General features: G+C 34.7%; 1 protein-coding gene across 4 annotated transcripts in view; it reads left to right on the top strand.

The window, feature by feature from the left end:
* The window catches only part of LOC119769481 (ras-related protein Rac1), a 47912-nt gene extending 29933 nt beyond the window's left edge, over positions 1–17979 (top strand). For 3 of the 4 annotated variants that reach the window (XM_038262083.1, XM_038262084.1, XM_038262085.1), the window contains exons 2-3: positions 1371–1973; positions 9732–11152. In XM_038262083.1, coding sequence (XP_038118011.1) covers positions 1415–1973; positions 9732–9859 — 687 coding nt within the window. In that variant the 5' untranslated portion in view covers positions 1371–1414 and the 3' untranslated portion in view covers positions 9860–11152. Of the gene's footprint in view, positions 1–1370; positions 1974–9731; positions 11153–17719 lie in introns of those variants that run through there. The other variant, XM_038262086.1, reaches the window with a different exon arrangement.
* Positions 17980–21887: the final 3908 nt, after the last annotated feature.

Raw genomic sequence — 21887 nt, 5'->3', positions numbered from 1 at the left:
TCGCTTTGTAAGCGAATGGTTCTGGGTTCGATGCCCATCTGCTCCCAACCAGAAAGTTTAGAACATAGAAAATTGAAATGATGAACGAAAAATCAAAGTCGCTCGAGGCGGGGTTCGATCCTCCGTCCTTTGGATTGGTAAGCAAAAATGCTAACCACTAGGCCATGACGACTTGGTGAGCGTGGACTGGAATTAGGAATACTGTTACAGAGAGCGAGTTGTGGCGCTATAACCACGGCACATAGAGTCCAGGGCATTCGTGGAAATACAATGTCCCATCCCAGAGGGTCCCGGAGTACCAAACCTTCTTAGCATGGTGCTCCCAACGAATACAACCAAAATCTCGGAGCGTATGGTGGTGTGTCCCCACGCTTCTTCCTCCCCTGTCGATTCAGAATTGTGTTGTTGTTCGAACACTCAGTGCTCAAACTCAACTCAATTACGAGTCATCTCTGCGATACGGCTTTACGCAGTAGGCCTGGCCGCTTTAACGCTTGTGATGTTTCAATGCATTCGATGCAATGGCGCACTACAAATGTTAATAAATGACAAGAAGAGTGCTAGGCGTCATCTAACCTAAGGCACTCTCCAGGATCCCTTCGAAAGATTGGCTGCGCTAGGGTCTGATTAGATTAGATAGATTAGATAAACAAAAGTCAAAATCGTCCAAAAATGACATGGGACGATTATGGCTAGAAAGGCAGTTTAGGGGTCATACTAAAACTCAACAATTTAAAATAAGGCTTTGATTTGATTATCGGAAGTTTTGATAATCCGAAGTGAAATTTTGCCAAGGCCTTCGGACGATCGAGTCTGAACTGTACTGCAAAATACAAAAAAATGAGATTCTTTTACGAAAATGCATAGTTTTATGAAAACTTTAAGTATTTTATAAAATTTGTGTTATTTTTTTGACATGTATGAAAAAATGCCGATCACTTGGAACCCATAAAAAGAAATAAATTTTGAGTATTTTTTCGAAAATACGTAATTTTTGGAAATTTTGAGTATTTAAAATAAATATTACTACCTAAATGTATAAAAAAATCCCGATTATTTGATACCCATATTGCAAAAAACTGAAATTTTGTGTATATTTTCCAAAATACGTAGTTTTATCATTTTTTTCAAAAAAAAGTGTTATAACTTTCGGAATGTTTTTGATACCCATTTAATTGCATTTTAAAAATACAGAAAAAATACCTAATTTTGTGAAAATTTTCATGTAATTATAGTTGCAGTGGCATGACTGTAAGTGAATCGGTCGGCCAGCCAGCATCATCTCTCCAAGAACACTTTATCCCACAATGCAATTCGTTAAATCTAATAAAAACCCCTCTTCTCTCTCTCTCTCGCGCACTTTCTTTCAGAGCTGTCAACAGGGTGAAAGGACGACCCCAGTGCCGTACACAAAATGCAGGCCATCAAGTGCGTCGTGGTCGGGGACGGTGCCGTCGGTAAGACGTGCCTGCTGATCAGCTACACCACCAATGCGTTCCCGGGCGAGTACATTCCGACCGTGTTCGACAACTACTCGGCGAACGTGATGGTCGACGGCAAGCCGATCAACCTGGGCCTGTGGGATACGGCCGGGCAGGAAGATTACGACAGGTTGCGACCGCTGTCGTACCCGCAGACGGACGTGTTCTTGATATGCTTTTCGCTCGTCAATCCGGCCTCGTTCGAGAACGTCCGGGCCAAGTGGTACCCGGAGGTGCGCCATCACTGTCCCAACATACCGATCATACTGGTCGGGACGAAGCTGGACTTGCGGGACGACAAGAACACGGTGGACAAGCTGCGCGACAAGAAGCTGTCGCCGATCACGTACCCCCAGGGGCTGGCCATGGCCAAGGAGATCGGGGCGGTCAAGTATCTGGAGTGTTCGGCGCTGACCCAGAAGGGCCTCAAGACCGTGTTTGACGAAGCGATCCGGGCCGTCCTGTGCCCGATCATACCGGTGAAAAACAAACGTAAATGTTCCATTCTGTAAGCATGCATGCTTGTGTTGTGTCCCGAACACCTACTTCCCACCCCGCCCCGAACACCCCCCCTCCCCCTTAAATCCTTTTTTAAAGAAAGTCCTTCTTGAGGACGTGAACAAAAGCAAACAAAAAAAAAAAGCAGTCCCTCTTAGAGCAAATCACACAATCAGTAAGAGCAGAGAGCAACAAGCCAACCGTTTTTCGCGACATCCAGCCCCGTCGAAGGGGTGCTGGGGGAGGTGGTTCAATCCTTCCTCCCCCGCCCCCCCTTCTCAAAAGGGGGAGGATGTTTTTTGTCCAAGCAAAAGTGTGCGTGAAGAAAAAGAAGAAAACCGTCGAGTCGCCGTCATCAGCTCGCCGGAGAAAGACCGGCCAAGATCCACCCCCACACGGACAGCGGAGGAGGCGGTGGCCAAATGCAGCGCGCATCGCACCGCGAAAACGAGGTTGATTAAATGGAAAGGTAAACTTTTGTTTTTAAAAACTATATTGGTAATTGGGTTTTAATTTGTGCCTTTGGCGGTGCGCAGCGTCAGTCAGTGTGGTGTAGAAAGTTTTGCCGGGTGGGGTTATCTAATCGCAATCGTGAATTGGCGCGCATGGCGTGGCCGGGGGCGAAGACGACGATATGATGTGTGATTGATAGCGAACCGGGGGGATGAGTTGGAAATGGAGCAAAAGTTTTTCGAGGAGTGTTTGATTGTGTGGGTTGTGTTGTGTTGGGTCTGTCTGCATCGGGGACGCCATGGTAAATGGCAAAATCACGACGAAAGTTTGTTGGGTTTGTCGTGTATGTGTCTTATTAGCAAGTTACATCAATTTATTGATTGGTTTTTGAAAGGTTTAGAACAAATCATGCAATCAAGATATAAATGACTTTTTTTTTGCAATTCCGCTGTGAACTGTCAACTTTTCCTGTCCTTCTGGAGAAACGAAATGGCCTACTTTGCCCTACCCAAAATGACAGTTTTGAAAATCAATACCTTTCAATACCAGTGCTGAAAAGTCCCACTTTTCAGCACTGAAATGGGTACTGAAAAGTTGAACTTTTCAACACTTGTATAGAAAAGTTAGATTTTTCAATATTGTTTTGCTTTGAACAGTAAATTTACTTAACACAAGAATGTTTGACATAAAATTGAGCATGAGCATGAGCATGAGCATGAGAGATCACCCATGGTTGCCCCTCCGTTGCTGAACAGAACCGTAATATCCTTTCAGCACTACTGATTATAGGCTTCGACGATCTAGTGGTGTTTCCCTTATCAACAGCATGTATGAATGCGCTGAAAAGATAAAACACCATGATTGCTAAAGCTAGATCAGTTGCGAATAGGTAACAGTCATTGGCCACCAACGGCGCCCGCCATGTCAGTTTGTAGACCTCGATTTTAAGGGACGGGAATGTTAGTTAGCGCAGGTTGCTACTAGGGCAGCTGATTTACTCTGTGCTTACACCCCACGAGCGCCAGGAACCTGAAAACTTGTTAGTAGGATAGGGTGTTTGGTCAGGATTCATCATAGAAGATGATGATGCGACCCAAAATCATAGTGTTTGGTGAAAGGTATTATATATTATTCTCAAGGCAAACAATCGGATGCTGCGGATGAGACATTTCCCGTTTATCGGTTGTTAAATTTTAAATGAAATGGTCTAGTCTTAGACAGCCGGCTGTGGAAAGATAGAACAAAAATCATTTGTAATTAAAGAATGAAGGATTAAACAATGTAACTTTTAACTTGAGATGATTTTACGAGTTTTAAATGATTGATGTTTAGTGAGGTACTGATTAACGGTGCGAACGACGAGTTTCGATGTGTATCGAGCTGAAATGGTATGATAGGGTGTTGATAGGGTCAAATCAAACTGGCTAGCTGTCATCGGGACAGCCAAAGCCAGCCGCACCTTCACACGCACACACGCACGCGAAAAAAACGAAAAACACACCGACGGCGGACGCGAAAATTCTTACGACCCTACGGAAAGGAATCGCAAATCTGACTGGCTCAACTGTCATCGAGACAGCCAAAGCCAGCCGCACCTTCACACGCACACACGCACGCCAAAAAACGAAAAACACACCGACGGCGGACGCGAAAATTCTACGACCCTACGGAAAGGAATCGCAAATCTGACTGGCTCAACTGTCATCGAGACAGCCAAAGCCAGCCGCACCTTCACACGCACACACGCACGCCAAAGAAACGAAAAAACACACCGACGGCGGACGCGAAAAAATTTACGACCCTACGGAAAGGAATCGCAAATCCGACTGGCTCAACTGTCATCGAGACAGCCAAAGCCAGCCGCACCTTCACACGCACACACGCACGCCAAAAAACGAAAAACACACCGACGGCGGACGCGAAAATTCTACGACCCTACGGAAAGGAATCGCAAATCTGACTGGCTCAACTGTCATCGAGACAGCCAAAGCCAGCCGCACCTTCACACGCACACACGCACGCCAAAAAACGAAAAACACACCGACGGCGGACGCGAAAATTCTACGACCCTACGGAAAGGAATCGCAAATCTGACTGGCTCAACTGTCATCGGGACAGCCAAAGCCAGCCGCACCTTCACACGCACACACGCACGCCAAAAAAAACGAAAAACACACCGACGGCGGACGCGAAAATTCTACGACCCTACGGAAAGGAATCGCAAATCTGACTGGCTCAACTGTCATCGAGACAGCCAAAGCCAGCCGCACCTTCACACGCACACACGCACGCCAAAAAACGAAAAACACACCGACGGCGGACGCGAAAATTCTACGACCCTACGGAAAGGAATCGCAAATCTGACTGGCTCAACTGTCATCGAGACAGCCAAAGCCAGCCGCACCTTCACACGCACACACGCACGCCAAAAAACGAAAAACACACCGACGGCGGACGCGAAAATTCTACGACCCTACGGAAAGGAATCGCAAATCTGACTGGCTCAACTGTCATCGAGACAGCCAAAGCCAGCCGCACCTTCACACGCACACACGCACGCCAAAGAAACGAAAAACACACCGACGGCGGACGCGAAAATTCTACGACCCTACGGAAAGGAATCGCAAATCTGACTCAGAATGTTTGACATAAAATTTCATTCAAAACGTTACTTAATCCACCCTTTGGTGGTTGTTGCCTTCCTCATATTTAGAGGGTAATGAGATCCAAAATAGATACACTAGGGCGGACTTTTCAGTGTTCTATCAACTTGATTCATTACATGGTGTCGATCCAAATCCCAACATAAAATTCCCTGACTTTTCCCTGACCTCTCCAGGCGACCAAATTTTTATTTTTTTAATTTTTTTTTCTAATATATACATATTGTTTGCAGATTTTATTATGGTTTCATGCAATTTCCCTTTTTAAATATTTGAAGTTTAAGATATTAAAAAATTATTTTTTTTTATTCTGTCAATGAATTTTTCCTATCGAGTATCCAAAATGAGCAACCATAAAAAATTTACTCTGGTGGTATCCATCCGTATTTTTTTACTAGAAAAAAATAATAGTTAAAATTTTAGCAAATCAGATTTAGTTAATTTCACAATATTTTCCATAAAAAAAATAAAGTTGAAGTTTTCAAAGAAAATTTTAAGTTTAAAGCTTTCAATTGAAAAATTTTATTTTTTTTTCAATTGAAAATTCGAATTAAAATAAGGGCTCATATTTCATTTTAAAATTGTTTGCTTTTGCCAAATTTTCAAACGAATCAGGCCGTTGAAATTTTTCAAAGTTTTATAAAAAAAACGTTATTTAATCCTCCGATGGTGGTTGGTGCCTTCCTCACAATTATGTACATATTTGTTTCTGTAGTAAGAATGTCAAACCTACAAATTTTATCTCAATTTTACTTCTTACAACATATCTACATGGAGTATGGGGTCTAGAATCCCAAAAATAAAAACGAAGTTGACTTTATAGCTGTCGGCCACCATTGCTAGTACCAACCACTAGTGTCTTCCTTTTATCTACAAGGACTTCGCCGCCCTGGGCTCCTAAGTGTTTGAGTACGGCACGGAGCGACGGCGCCGAATACCCATATTTACACAAAGAATTTTAGAGCGCCCGCCGCGGGATTCGAACCGGCGACCTCTGGATTGTGAGTCCAGTGCGCGGTCCGATTGATCCACACGGGCGGGACAAGAATCCCAAAAATCATTGGACGTAATATTAGAACAACACCTACGGGGCTGTTTCATGAAAATTGTTCACTTTCAATAGTTATATTACTTTAAAGTTTTTTAAGCCTTAAGGCAGTAAAAAAATATATCTGTTCATTTTTCCCGGGAGTTTCAAAGCAACAAAATCTCGGGAGCCAGATCTCCGGATAGATCCGAACAACTTTTTCATCAAAATATTTGAGATCCGGCCTCTGAAATGTGTACAAATGACACTTAAGTGCTCATAATTTTTGATAGGGTTATCAGATCTTCAATGTTTTGGGCTCATTAGAAAGGTCTTTCAAATACCTTTCTAAAAATGTATGATCAGACGGGTTTTCTTACAAAAACCACCCTTTTTATAATCTTTCAAACTTTAGCCAGAATCGCTTTTTTAAGAATAACTTTTGAAATACTTAACAAAACTTCATAATAGTTAATATAGGTCTTGTGGGACCCTAAGATGGATCGAATGAGACCAGAACGGCCCAAATCGGTTCAGCCAGTCCGGAGATAATCGAGTGCATTTTTTTCGGTGCACGGACTTACAGACATACACACGCACAGACATTTGCTCAGAATTTGATTCTGAGTCGATAGGTATACGTGAAGGTAGGTCTACGAGGTCGAATTAAAAAGTTCATTTTTCGAGTGATTTTATAGCCTTTCCTCAGTAAGGTGAGGAAGGCAATAAAGGTGCTGGAAACAAAACCTTGTAAGAATGTGTAATATAGCTTTAGCTACATAACTGAACGTTAAGAAAAGAATAGAAACGTTGAAAAACTAAGTAAAATATACATCTAAATGTGTGCATGTGTACGGTTTAAAAATTAACTTGGTGTTTTTAAACAATGTTCGTATTTTAAGTAAACGATTTTCTGAATATTTGAAGAAAATATTTTATTCAACAATTTTACATATACCCATTACCTAAAAATCTTTCAAAAACACAAAAAAAAAATTAAAAATTGTGAAAGATTGAAAACTAAGACTGATCCATCACTAGGTAAGATTCCAAATTTAAACTCGATCTGACCACAAGAATTCTTCCTGATAAGCCCTAGAATGTTTTTGGGAAATATATGAAAACTCTTAAATTCTTAAATTCTTAAATTCTTAAATTCTTAAATTCTTAAATTCTTAAATTCTTAAATTCTTAAATTCTTAAATTCTTAAATTCTTAAATTCTTAAATTCTTAAATTCTTAAATTCTTAAATTCTTAAATTCTTAGATTCTTAAATTCTTTAATTCTTAAATTCTTTAATTCTTAAATTCTTAAATTCTTAAATTCTTAAATTCTAAAATTCTAAAATTCTAAAATTCTTAAATTCTTAAATTCTTAAATTCTTAAATTCTTAAATTCTTAAATTCTTAAATACTTAAATTCTTAAATTCTTAAATTCTTAAATTCTTAAATTCTTAAATTCTTAAATTCTTAAATTCTTAAATTCTTAATTTCTTAAATTCTTAAATTCTTAAATTCTTAAATTCTTAAATTCTTAAATTCTTAAATTCTTAAATTCTTAAATTCTTAAATACTTAAATTCTTAAATTCTTAAATTCTTAAATTCTTAAATTCTTAAATTCTTAAATTCTTAAATTCTTAATTTCTTAAATTCTTAAATTCTTAAATTCTTAAATTCTTAAATTCTTAAATTCTTAAATTCTTAAATTCTTAAATTCTTAAATTCTTAAATTCTTAAATTCTTAAATTCTTAAATTCTTAAATTCTTAAATTCTTAAATTCTTAAATTCTTAAATTCTTAAATTCTTAAATTCTTAAATTCTTAAATTCTTAAATTCTTAAATTCTTAAATTCTTAAATTCTTAAATTCTTAAATTCTTAAAAATTCTTAAATTCTTAAATTCTTAAATTCTTAAATTCTTAAATTCTTAAATTCTTAAATTCTTAAATTCTTAAATTCTTAAATTCTTAAATTCTTAAATTCTTAAATTCTTAAATTCTTAAATTCTTAAATTCTTAAATTCTTAAATTCTTAAATTCTTAAAGTCTTATAGTCATATAGTCTTAAAGTCTTAAAGTCTTGAAAGCTTAAAGTCTTAAATTCTTATATTCTTAAATTCTTAAATTCTTAAATTCTTAAATTCTTAAATTCTTAAATTCTTAAATTCTTAAATTCTTAAATTCTTAAATTCTTAAATTCTTAAATTCTTAAATTCTTAAATTCTTAAATTCTTAAATTCTTAAATTCTTAAATTCTTAAATTCTTAAATTCTTAAATTCTTAAATTCTTAAATTCTTAAATTTTTAGAAGAAAATTTTTCAAATATTGGAAATGAAATTTGTTTCGGAATGAAATTTTAGTGAGGAATTTGAAATACAATATGTATTAAAATTCATAGATTGGACAGAGATAGACAGAGATTGAAATCTTTAATTTAATCATATTAAAGTTTTAGATTTTGGTTTTTTGCGTTTATATTTTTGAAGTTAAATTTCATTTATTAGATTTTTAAATTTTGTTCATATTGGTTTAGGCTGGTACAAATATTTTTAAAAGTTTTTGTCACCCCTCCCCCCCCCTTCAAAATTGGCCCGAAAAATCAGGGGGCAAAAAAATATATTTTTACAATAAACTTCAAAATTTCAATGAAAATTCAAGTGCAACCAACTGAAATCAAATTAAAATACATTCTTCTGCGTTTAAAATCATTTTTAGCATGTTTGGGTTTATTTAAAAATGTTAAATTTTTTTGAAAATTTTCGATGCACATTTTTTTTTTTCGATTCAATTTTTATTTTTGTCAGATCTTAGATTTTTTGAAAACTAGAGATTGCAAAACAACTGAACTAGTGTAAAATGCATTTTAAAACACTTTTTTCATTTAAATGTGAAGACTATGGCTTGTTATTTAAATTTTTATTATTTTATTTTTGCCCCCCTTCCCGCCTTGACCTCGGGAACTTTTTGCTTACATTCCTTCAAACATAAAATGATTTTAATTTTTTTATCAAATACTTTCTGTATTAGTTTTTTTTTTCTTTGGAAATAACATTTCTTGAATGTTGGTCGCGATTTTTTTATATGGCGTGGATTGGGGTTTCGGTCAGCGCGGATTTGGCGCGGATTTTTCTTCGACTTTCTCGTAACAACCCTGTAATAATCAATGTACAATGTAGACCTTAAACTAAAATGAACTTTTGGCAAAATACAGCGATTTTACTGAAAAAAATGATTTTACGCAGCACTCGGAAGTTCATGGTGTACTTTTGAACAAAAAGGGTTGAATCCCGCATAGTTCGGTTTTTATATGTGAGAAACTTATTTCGGGTGTGAATTCATAGGACAGAGTGCAGCGCAAAATCAAACTTTTTTTTTGTAAAATCGGATTATGGCAGAACCAGCTCTGATAGCATATTTCGTTACTGGATATAACCTGATTTCAGTTAAAGTAAAACAAACGGGGGTACATTTTATTTTAAAATGTATTCATTGAATGCCAATGTCAACGAATGACTCAACATGTAACAACGTATTGTTTAATTATATAAAAATCGTTTTTTTGTACTTCATTCTCTAATTTCCCTTTGTTTGTTCCTCTACTTTTCAGATTCACCGTTATTCAATGGCACACAAACAGACCAAAACCACACAAAGCAGCAAAAAAATGTGAAATTTAAAAAGAAGGGATTTGCACAGTTACTACTACCACACACAACCCCCACAAAGTACTACTAAAAAAAAGCTCTTCCCCCTTCCCCTTAAGTGGTAACCACTTCCCAAGCGCTGAATGGTTCGCACCAGGATGCGCGTCCACCAAATAGTGTTACAAAAGGATCGTCCTGGTGCGAGTATCAATTGTCAATCGTCGTCGTTTACGTAACCACACTTGAATGGTTGATCCCCAAAAACAAAACAAATAGAATTGTGTAGATTTACCCTTCCTTCCCCGAGTTTACAACAATTAGAAGAAACGCCGTTCGGCAATCGCGACGTACGCGGAGCAAATCAAAATACAACAACCGGAAACCTAAGCCGAGAAAGCGATTAAGATTTTTCTTTTTTTGCGGAGGTGAAGTTGAGGCGGAAAATTTAATGGTAAAACAAGAACAAGAGATAGAGTTTATTCTGTTTTCTTTATGTGCTTTTGAAAAAAGTGTAGATTTAGTTTGTAACTTTATTATTATTTTTATATACGTGCAGAAAATATATAAAAGTAAAGAATCGTGCAAAACCAGCGAAAGTGGAAAAGATTTAGTTTTTTTTTTTCGAAACGAAAAAAGCAAACAAATAAAAGCCAAGCGATTGTGGGAAGGAGAAGTAAAAACCCTGTCTTGTCTAGTGTAAAGTGATTTTCGTTTCTACAGCTAATCCCGATTAATCAAAGAGTTTGTAAGATGAGGCAGAGTTAGGACTAACGCGCTTAGCAGCATTAAAACCGCGATCGAAGCAGATTTAATTTACATTTACACAAACACACACGAGCACTTCCCGAGAAGCGTTATAAAAAAAAACCAACAAAAAATAGCATGTACGTTTACTACCGTAAAACAAATAATTATTGATTGAATGTTGTAACTTGAGATTTTTCTTTCTGTTTAACCACAAAACTAGGCATTGTTGAGTTCTGAAACGGCGCAGTTTTTAAGCACCTTTTTGAGGAGAGCGCGCGTCTACGTTCTGCACGAAACTGCAACACAAAGTATGACACAAAGAAAAAGAATAAAAAGCCAACCTACACACACACACAGACACATTTAAAACGAAACGAAAGGATTGAACGCTTTTTCCGTTTTTTTTATTATTGTCTAAATTTTTGCAAGCGTAACCAAATCTAATTCGGCTCTTAGATGTTTTAACAGACGCAGAACAAGTAAAACAAAAAAAAAAACAAAAAGAAATCTGTCGTATTAGTAACAAAAAAAGATGGAAAAATTTATTGATATAACATTTTTAATGACTATAAATATTACTATTATTATTGAGTAATTAATAAAGAAAAAAGAAGAATAAAAACTAGAGAAAAAAAAATCCAAGACGGACGGTTTGTTGTGTTTTGCAACCGAAAAGAAACAAAATCCCACACACGATTGGCACAGTGCCTCCCATTTTCCTCCTCTCGTGATTTCCTCCCCAGTTCCAAGATGATGCCGCACAGTGGGAAAGAAAGCTACCAATTTGGCCACAAAAGGTTATAATTTAAACTTTGCGCTATGAAGCTTAAAAAAGCTGCTAGAATTATACCAAGTAAGGATAAAAAAGGTTAAATAATTTTAAATTTACAACAAAACAAACAACTTTTAATAAGAGACCTCAAAAATCATAATGAGCAACTCTTTGCGAAATCGGCCGATTTCGACCATTTTTATTTTTTGTTTTTTTTTTTTTTTGGCTCAAACAAATATTCAAACAGCTTCCACTTTTGAGTGAATATTCTGATCAATTTGGTGTCGTCGGCAAAGTTGTAGGTATTGTTGAGGACTATTGAGAAAAAATAGATACACGAAAAAAAAATGCAGATGTTTTAATCAACTTTTTTTTTACAAAAACTTAATTTCCCAAAATACGTATTTTTTTGATTTTCGATATTTTTTGATATGTTTTAGGGGTCAAAAACCCGCAACTTTTGAGCCATATAGAAATCGGTTATGATTTTTTTTTTAAAATTAGTCATTTTTGGAAAAAATCGAAATTTCATGCAAAAACAAATTTGACGTATTTTTTTATGAAAATTGAATTTCCAATCGAAATAGAAGTTTATGCAACAAGTTGCAAAAAGAGGATTTTTTCAGCACGAGTCGTACATTTATCCAACGAGGTTCACCGAGTTGGATAAATACGAAAAGTGCTGAAAAAATGAAGTTTTGCAACGAGTTCCATAGAACATTTTTTGCAATTCCAAACAACACACACTGAGTGAAATTTTGTGTCAAATTTTCAGGTATTTTGTCAATAAATCGTTTAAATCAAAAAAATGTTGAAAAGTGTTACTTTTCGAAACAAGTGCTGAAAAGTTCAACTTTGCAGCACCCATTTGATTTGAAGTAGAACTTTTCAGCATTTATTTTTAAAAGCGTTGCTATTCGATTCTGTTATTTTTGGTACAGAAAAGTAGGCTATTTCGTCGCTCAAGAATGACAGGAAAAGTAAGTAGTTTCACGACGGAATTGCAAAAAGTACTTTACAGATTGTTTGATTAAGGGCTCTGTTTTCAAGATATAGCCACCAAATGTTCGATTTTAGCGAAATATTTGCAGTTTTTCGATTTTTAAAATAGTGACCATGAGAGACCATTTTCAAAAATATTTCTTTTGAAAAGTTTAGAAAATTTGCTATTTAAATTGCTATTTGAATTTTAAAAAATACGTCAAATTTGTTTTTGCATAAAATTTCGATTTTTTCCAACAATCACTAACTTTTCAAAAAATCATAACCGATTTCTATATGACTCAAAAGTTGCGGGTTTTTGACCCCTAAAACATATCAAAAAATCTCGAAAACCAAAAAATACGTATTTTGGGAAATTGAGTTTTTGTAAAAAAAAGTTGATTAAAAAATCTGCAATTTTTTTCCATGCACCTATTTTTTCTCAATAGTCCTCAAAAATACCTACAACTTTGCCGAAGGCACCAAATTGATCAGAAAATTCACTCAAAAGTGGAAGCTGTTTGAATATTTACATACCATTTTTGTATGGACAGCTGCCAAAATTGTATGGAGACTTGTATGGGTTAACCAATGACACAAAATAACTTAGTTGGTCATAGGGAAGGCCCCCACAAAATTTAAGCCAAATAAAAAATACAAATAAAATCCATTTCCGGTTTTGGTAGAGAATTGCTCTAATGTTAAAATATTGTCTTATCCACCTGTGCGTGGTGGTTGCCTTCCTCATCATATTTTTTTAATTGTTATTTTATCCATTCTTTTTTATAATTTTGTCAGTAACTTTTGCTTGTTTGAGCGTTTCCAAGTTATTCGATAATAACTTAAAAGCTTAGCTTTTAAGTTAAAAAAAAGTGTTAGAAAGTATTATCTAGGATAAAATAAGTATTACTGCTTATTTATTACGGTGGATTGATATAACAGCCATTTTCTGGTCACAATCAGGCTTCAAAACAACATGCTAAAATTTAAAAGCTAACTCGGTTTTCCGTAAACGGTTCAAATTTGGTTTTTGTAATATAGTCCTAAACTGCCGTTCTACGCATAATTGTCCCATGTTCAAAAAAGTGTAACTGAGAAAAATGCGATTGAAATTTTTTGACCGATTTCTGTGTTTCTACGCATAATTGTCCCGTGGGTCCCTATTTGTCCCAATTGTCCCTAATCTCCCCATTTAGCAGTTTATCACTCTTATTTGTGATCTTGGTGTTGTTTTCAATGAGTTTCCGAAAAAAGTACAAGATTCCATGTGTTTTTCTTAAAGTATACGTCAAACTAAACTTAAAAATGTCAAAAAGTTAAAATCGTCCAAAAATGACATGGGACAATTATGCGTAGAACGGCAATAAAGCCCTATACAAATTTTAATGTACAACGATAAAAAACACGATCAAAACCCATTTCTGATCACTTTTTTTCATTCTAAATGCAAAAAAAAAAATAAAAAATAGCAAGACGACATTTTTTCGATGGATCAACTATGGCCCCTTGGAACGAGCTGTCAAGTAGGAATTTTTCTGGCAAGAAGGGCAACGAAGTATTTTTTTTAAATTGATTTAAAAATTCACTTTAAACCTCTTGCGGTGTTCCAAAGGGTGATTGTACTCATTAAAATAAGGTTTATCGTTGTGAACAATGATATCATAAATTTAGGCTTAATTTTAGGACCCAATTGTCATTTTACTGCCAATTTCAAAATAGTTTGAGTCAAGTCAAAAAAATACAAATAAAATTTATTTCCGGTTTTGGTAGAGTCCTTGTTTGAGTGATTAGTGAATATTATTTTCTTGCTTCAGCTTCAGTCGATTGCGGGCAGCGGGACCACGCGGTTCCTTCACAGGGTCGATCGTGTTTTTTTCGGTGACGCAGCCGATTTAGCAGTCTCCACCGCACAACTATCTTACTACTAGTTGTGGCCGGCGCTGGTATTGTTCAGCATGCTGGGGGCTTTGAGAGTTGCGAAGTGGTGATGATTGGTTCCTTTTTTTCATTTGTGGTCTTGATCTTGAGAAGTTGTTTAGCGGTTTGAAAAGTTATTTTTTTATGAAACTATTTTCACCCGCTTCAACCTTGAATATCAATGAAAAAAAATGGGCACAGATGCTAAAAAACCTCTAAAATTGATGGATAATTTTTTTCGTTAAAATTAACAAAAAAAGTGAAATCTCTATTGACTTTATTTTAATTAGTTTCAAAATTTATATCAATATATTTCATAATTTGAGCAAGGTATTCAAAGCGGATTAAACAAAAAAAAAACATTTCAACCATGACTTTAGGTTTAAAAAACTACTATTTTTCAAAAAAAATCAAAACATATGCCAACTAAACTTTATAATTCTGTGCCAAGGTAAAAAAGATGACCATAATTAAAACATATTCGAAAATATTCAAAATGGTATCGTTGCGTAATTTGATTTTTTTTAGACCTGCAATTCGACGCTGTCGTGCTATCATTTCGTACGTCGCTTTTTGACGTTCCGAGAAAAACGCGTTTTAATGTTTGACCTCGAATAAACAAAACGAGAGCACGCAATGTAAACAATGAGCAATTCTCTACGAAATCGGTCTTTTTTCTTCAATTTTAATTTTTGTATTTTTTAATCCGGCTGAAACTTTTTTGGTGCCTTCGGTATGCCCAAAGAAGCCATTTTGCATCATTAGTTTGTCCATATAATTTTCCATACAAATTCGGCAGCTGTCCATACAAAAATGATGTATGAAAATTCAAAAATCTGTATCTTTTGAAGGAATTTTTGATCGATTTGGTGTCTTCGGCAAAGTTGTAGGTATGGATACGGACTACACTGGAAAAAATAATACACGGTAAAAAAATTTGGTGATTTTTTATTTAACTTTTATCACTAAAACTTGATTTACAAAAAACACTATTTTTAATTTTTTTATTTTTGATATGTTTTAGAAGACATAAAATGCCAACTTTTCAGAAATTTCCAGGTTGTGCAAAAATCACTGACCGAGTTATGAATTTTTAATCAATACTGATTTTTCAAAAATCGAAATTTTGGTCGTAAAAATTTTCAACTTCATTTTCGATGTAAAATCAAATTTGCAATCAAAAGTACTTTACTAAAATTTTGATAAAGTGCACCGTTTTCAAGTTATAGCCATATTTAAGTGACTTTTTGAAAATAGTCGCAATTTTCATTTTTAAATTAGTGCACATGTTTGCCCAGTTTTGAAAAAATATTTTTGAAAAGCTGAGAAAATTCTCTATATTTTGCTTATTCGGACTATGTTGATACGACCTTTAGTTGCTGAGATATTGCAATGCAAAGGTTTAAAAACAGGAAAATTGATGTTTTCTAAGTTTCACCCAAACAACCCACCATTTTCTATCGTCAATATCTCAGCAACTAATGGTCCGATTTTCAATGTTAATATATGAAACAATTGTGAAATTTTCCGATCTTTTCGAAAAAATATTTTTGGAATTTTCAAATCAAGACAAACATTTTAAAAGGGCGTAATATTGAATGTTTGGCCTTTGTGAAATGTTAGTCTTGATTTGAAAATTCCAAAATATTTTTTCGAAGAGATCGGAAAATTTCACAAATGTTTCATATATTAACATTGAAAATCGGACCATTAGTTGCTGAGATATTGACGATAGAAAATGGTGGGTTGTTTGGGTGAAACTTAGAAAACATCAATTTTCCTGTTTTTAAACCTTTGCATTGCAATATCTCAGCAACTAAAGGTCGTATCAACAAAGTCCAAATAAGCAAAATATAGAGAATTTTCTCAGCTTTTCAAAATATTTTTTCAAAACTGGGCAAACATGTGCACTAATTTAAAAATGAAAACTGCGACTATTTTCAAAAAGTCACTTAAATATGGCTATAACTTGAAAACGGTGCACTTTATCAAAATTTCAGTAAAGTACTTTTGATTGCAAATTTGATTTTACATCGAAAAATGAAGTTGAAAATTTTACGACCAAAATTTCGATTTTTGAAAAATCAGTATTGATTAAAAATTCATAACTCGGTCAGTGATTTTTGCACAACCTGAAATTTTGAAAAGTTGGCATTTTATGCCTTCTAAAACATATCAAAAATAAAAAAATTAAAAATAGTGTTTTTTAAATCAAGTTTTAGTGATAAAAGTTAAATAAAAAATCACCAAATTTTACCGTGTATTATTTTTTCCAGTGTAGTCCGTATCCATACCTACAACTTTGCCGAAGACACCAAATCGATCAAAAATTCCTTCAAAAGATACAGATTTTTGAATTTTCATACATCATTTTTGTATGGACAGCTGCCGAATTTGTATGGAAAATTATATGGACAAACTAATGATGCAAAATGGCCTCTTTGGGCATACCGAAGGCACCAAAAAAGTTTCAGTCGGATTAAAAAATACAAAAAAAATCGAATGACCGAAATCCTAGAGAACTGCTCAATAACAAACACGTTTTGTTTGGTTGACCGTTCTGTGCATTGCCCTGAAGTTTGGTTGAATTTAGTTGCCAGAGTCCCGAGTTATTAATGAAAATGTTTACGGCAGTCGAGCTCGTAAATGTGTCAAACGCGTTCTGACCCGAAATCCCTTGGGCCAATTATCGCACTTACATCAATTTTCATGCAGTGTCAAGATAGCACGACAAGATTGAAACTTCTGTCATATGAAAAGTGACAAAAATGCACGGAGTTTTTTCGGTTTTTATGGAATATCTCAAGATTGAAATCGAATTTTGGGGATCTTTGGTGAGCTGTACAAAATGGCGTGCTCACTCAATTTGGCCCGAAATGCACGTACGACAAGTAAGCACGACGACGACGAATTAAGACATTTAATGAAATTGCAACTTTTTCGCATAAAACGAGTCTTTAAGAGATAGTTAAATGATTGAGTTTTGAGTATGATTAAAAAAGCAACTTTAATTTGTTTTGTTTGGGAGTTTAGGTGATACGAAATTTAATTCTTTTTTCATTGAAATTGAATTGAAGTCAAAAAACCAGTATCAGATTTTCCCAACTGTGCGGCAGCAGGTTCCTTCAATCTCTAAAACATTTTTCTCTCTCACCTGTTTAATCAATCTTGATCTACCTATTTAGTGTGTACTTTTCTCGTTCGTTACTACTTTTATTACGCCCACACGTCATCAGCGGTCATCTCGCGTCACGTCACCACACAAGATTTGGAATCGCGCCTAACTAAATTCTAATTTTAGCCTCATCCCATTAAGCCAGTCGCCAGTCGTTCTCGATCGATCACCAAGGTCGGATTGCTCATTCATAAAACACACACCACGCAAATGGTTGAAAATAGTTTTTTCTGGAATAAATTTTCAACCACTTTCATTAAGCTTTTCAAGTTAACACTTCATTCCGCTTTTAAGATTAAAATTTCATCAAAACTCTAACGGCCATTCTATGTCTTTCATTCTTTTTTTTCTTTTTGCAGTGTGGAGACTATTTTCCTACTAAAAAAAAAAACGAGGAAAAAACTCAGCACTACGAAAAAATTTAACCTGGCATCGTTCTCTAACACTCTGTCTCTGATCATCTATAACAAAGCTACAAGCTACTAAAATTACTAATCACCACTAACTGCAACCAACACACTCTCATCCTGGCCCTAGAAGGCAACATAGAGCACCATGGTCCGTACTAGTGTGAGGCCGTTTCCGGTAGCGTCTCCCGCCCCCCCTCCAAATCAAACTGTATTTCCACACCAAGCTCACTTAGCAAGAAAGGCAATCAAAACGAATCATGGACCCATGGAACGATCCCCCTGTGTGCGTGTGTGTGTGTCGCTCGCACCAGAGAACAATGGAAAACTACAACTATACAGAGAAAATTACGATACTACATGAAAAACCACGAAAATTGTGTGACCTTTTTTGAAATGTGATATAATTTTAGTAAGATCGAAAACAAAAAGGTTAATAAAAATTCGAACACACTCTCACACTTTCTAGTTGGTAGTGGAGTTTGTAGGGTTCAATTATGTATAGGTTTGAGTGGAATGAATCACATGCGACGAGTTACATCTATTTCGAGTTTTTGGATCTTGATAATATTACGGAATAATACTTCGATAGTACAATTAGTTGTTTTGATCTGTTAAGTAAACTAAAAAAAAAAGTATAGCCAAACCTCAAATACTCTTGAATAAAATATTTCCTATGAAACAAGCAAAACAAAATTAAGGTTGTGATCGTTTCTTTTGAATTTTGAAAATAGTGAATTTCCTCTCTATACCAGCTCTACCACAAACACAAACATTTTGTGATTTCTAGAATGTCTTTAGATTTTGATGCTAATATTTTCGTTAAAATATATAACAAATATTATTTACTGTTAGCAAATAAGAAGTCTATCAGCCATTCCACATCAAACAGGAAGTCTCCAAATCAAAAGTGCTCCGATTTGGCTCAAATTTGGAGTGGGGGTTCTTTGGCCAAAATAATTAGACCCGTATTTTTTGTTTGGCGATTACGGTGGTCCTATCCGAAATAGAGTGGTCCATAAAATTGCGTTTTTCGTCGGTTTTCGCAAAAAACACATTTTTCAAAAAATCATATCTCCGGAACGGCTGAACCAGTTTTGAAGCGCCACAATTCAAAAGAAAGGTTATAAGTTGAGCTTTTTAGGAAAAATATGTTAAGGTCCAAAAAAAACTAGCCTATGAAAATTTCATTTGCCGATTTCAAGGTCTCGGGACCAATGAGCCCATGTCTGGAATTATTTTTCCATGATTCCTTGTAATATTTTACATAACATAACAAAAACTTGCGAATATCCATCAACACGTTTCGGAGATATGATTTTTTAATTATAAAAACTGGGTTTTTCGACGCGCCGCACGCAAAAACGGGAAAATGAAGAAATCGGGTAAAACTTATTTTTTTCACTAAAATTGCGATAACTTGAAAAAAAGCGTTGACCTATACATGTCTGGGTACCAAAAGTTGCGTCTTTCAATCAAAAAAATTTAGTACCCAAACATGTATAGGTCATCGCTGAAATTTTCAAGTTATCGCAGTTTTAGTGAAAAAAGTTGATTTTTACCCGTTTTCGTCATTTTTCCGTTTTTGCGCGCTGGCGCGTCAAAAACTCAGCTTTTATGTTAAAAAAAAAGTCATATCTCCGAAACGTGTTAATGAATATTCGCAATTTTTTATATGTTATGTAAAATATTACAAAGAATCATGGAAATATATTTTCAGACATGGGCTCATTGGTCCCGAGACCTTGAAATCGGCAAATGATATTTTCATAGGACCTTTTCAAATATTCAGATAGTTTTTTTGGACCTCAACATATTTTTCCTAAAAAGCTCAACTAATAACCATTCTTTTGAATTGTGGCGCTCCAAAACTGGTTCAGCTGTTCCGGAGATATGAAAAATGAAAAATGTGGTTTTTGCGAAAATCGACGAAAAACGCAATTTTATGGACCACCCTATTTCGGATAGGACCACCGTAATCGCCAAACAAAAAAATAAGGGGTCTAATTATTTGGGCCAAAGAACCCCCACTCCAAGTTTCAGCCAAATCGGAGCACTTTTGATTTGGAGACTTCCTGTTTGACGTGGATTGGCTGTATAATAAAAAAATACATCTATATAACACGCAGCTAAAACCACTTAGAATATTTTTTTATTGAAAAAAAAAAAAATCTAATAAATTAATGTTTTTTTTGTTTTATGCTGTTTTTGAATCCTCCCTTAGCAAGAGGCATTCACAAATTTTGTAAAAATATTTTTTCTGGACTTTTTCAGAAAACAAATCCAGAACTTGAACCATAGACTAAATAAGAGAAATATACCCACTTTAATCACTCTACACTGAAATAAAAAAAAGTACCAAATACCTAAATACTAGGTATTTTGCCACCTTTTCTTATTAAGTAATCCAAAAAACCCGATTACTAAATAAGGAAAAGTGGCAAAATTCCTAGAATTTAGGAATTTGGTACTTTATTTTTATTTCAGTGTAAGCCATTCGACCGATTCTCATCACTTTTGCCGTTTTCCACTATTAAATCAAAATTTTCAGATGTATTAACAATAAAGAGTTGCTTGCTCACTTTTATTTGAGCTATTTATTACTTTGAAACAGTCAAAAACACATGATGGAAGCTGTAATTCATGATCAAAGTGCCGATAGGCCGATAATAGAAATAGGCTGAGAAAGGGTATAGTACCCCTAATTAGTCTGTGACTTGACCATAAAAATTGTATTGTTTGATATTTGTCACCTTTGAGAGAGGTTCTTTCTCGACATTCATTGGCGTGAGAGAAAACTTTTCGTATGGCAACTGTTTTTAAAAAATATTTTTCTCTTTGGTTTGAAATATAATTATTGATAAAGTAATTGACAATGGTTTGATAATAGTAGTTAATGCAACAATTTGAATGGAATTTTAAGTCAATTGTCTATTTGTTTAGTCAGTTCACAGATAAATTCAAAACAATATTGAAAAGAATAACTTTTCAACACAAGTGTTGAAAAGTTCATTTTTTCAGCACCGATTTTAGTGCTGAAAAATAGAACTTTGCAGCACCCATGAAAAGTAGAACTTTATCTTGAATCGAAAAGTATCACTTACCGAAACTTTTATTTTTAGTAGAGATAAATACTGGAGTTTTTTTAAAAAGGTCCAATAAACCAAATTTCCAGGTTTTGCTTTTTGGGTGTTTTTGAAACCGCCTTGAGTCAGGGGTATTAAAAAACACCCAAAAAGCAAAAAATGAAAATTTGGTTTTCTGAACCTTTTCAAAAAAAACTCCAGAAAAGGCCTTTTCGTCATGCGAGAATGACAGGAAAAGAAATTAGTTTCACAACGGAAGTGCATTTTTTTGTTGTTTGTCTTGAATCACTTGAATGCAATGATTGATCACACACATAAAGTTGTTTGACTAAAAAGACTTCAAGTTGCTAACATTTAAAAAAAAACATCATTCAAAATACAACATTGTGAAAAAAATACAACGACTTTTTCACCTGGTAAGTACCTATAAAAGACACTAGTACTTACATTTCTTGTCATTTTCGAATGACCAAACAGCTCACATTACCAGAAATAACAGCACTGAAAAGTACTTTTTGCAATTCCGTCGTGAAACTACTTACTTTTCCGGTCATTCTTGAACGACGAAAAAGCCTACTTTTCTGTACTAAAAATAACAGAATCGAATAGCAACACTTTTCAAAAAAAAATGCTGAAAAGTTCTACTTTTCAGCAGTCAAATTGTTTCGAAAAGTAACACTTTTCAACATTTTTTTGATTTAAACGATTTATTGACAAAATACATGAAAATTTGACATAAAATTTCACTCAATGTGCGTTTTTTGGAATTGCAAAAAATGTTGTATGGAACTCGTTGCAAAACTTGATTTTTTCAGCACTCTTCGTATTTATCTAACTTGGTGAACCTCGTTGGATAAATGTACGACTCGTGCTGAAAAATCCTCTTTTTGCAACTTGTTGCATACTATTTCAGAATCCATTGGAGCGCTGAAAAGTAAATTTCAGCACAACACACCCAAAAAATATTGAATTTTGGAATGTTGAAAATTTGGTATTTTGAATATTACCTTTTTTGAGTAATATTAAAAAAAATG

This window comes from Culex quinquefasciatus, chromosome 3 (assembly GCF_015732765.1).
Source record: "Culex quinquefasciatus strain JHB chromosome 3, VPISU_Cqui_1.0_pri_paternal, whole genome shotgun sequence".
NCBI classification, from domain to species: domain Eukaryota; kingdom Metazoa; phylum Arthropoda; class Insecta; order Diptera; family Culicidae; genus Culex; species Culex quinquefasciatus.
The sequence above is the reverse complement of the archived record's forward strand: the minus strand, read 5'-3'. Positions and strand labels throughout refer to the sequence as shown.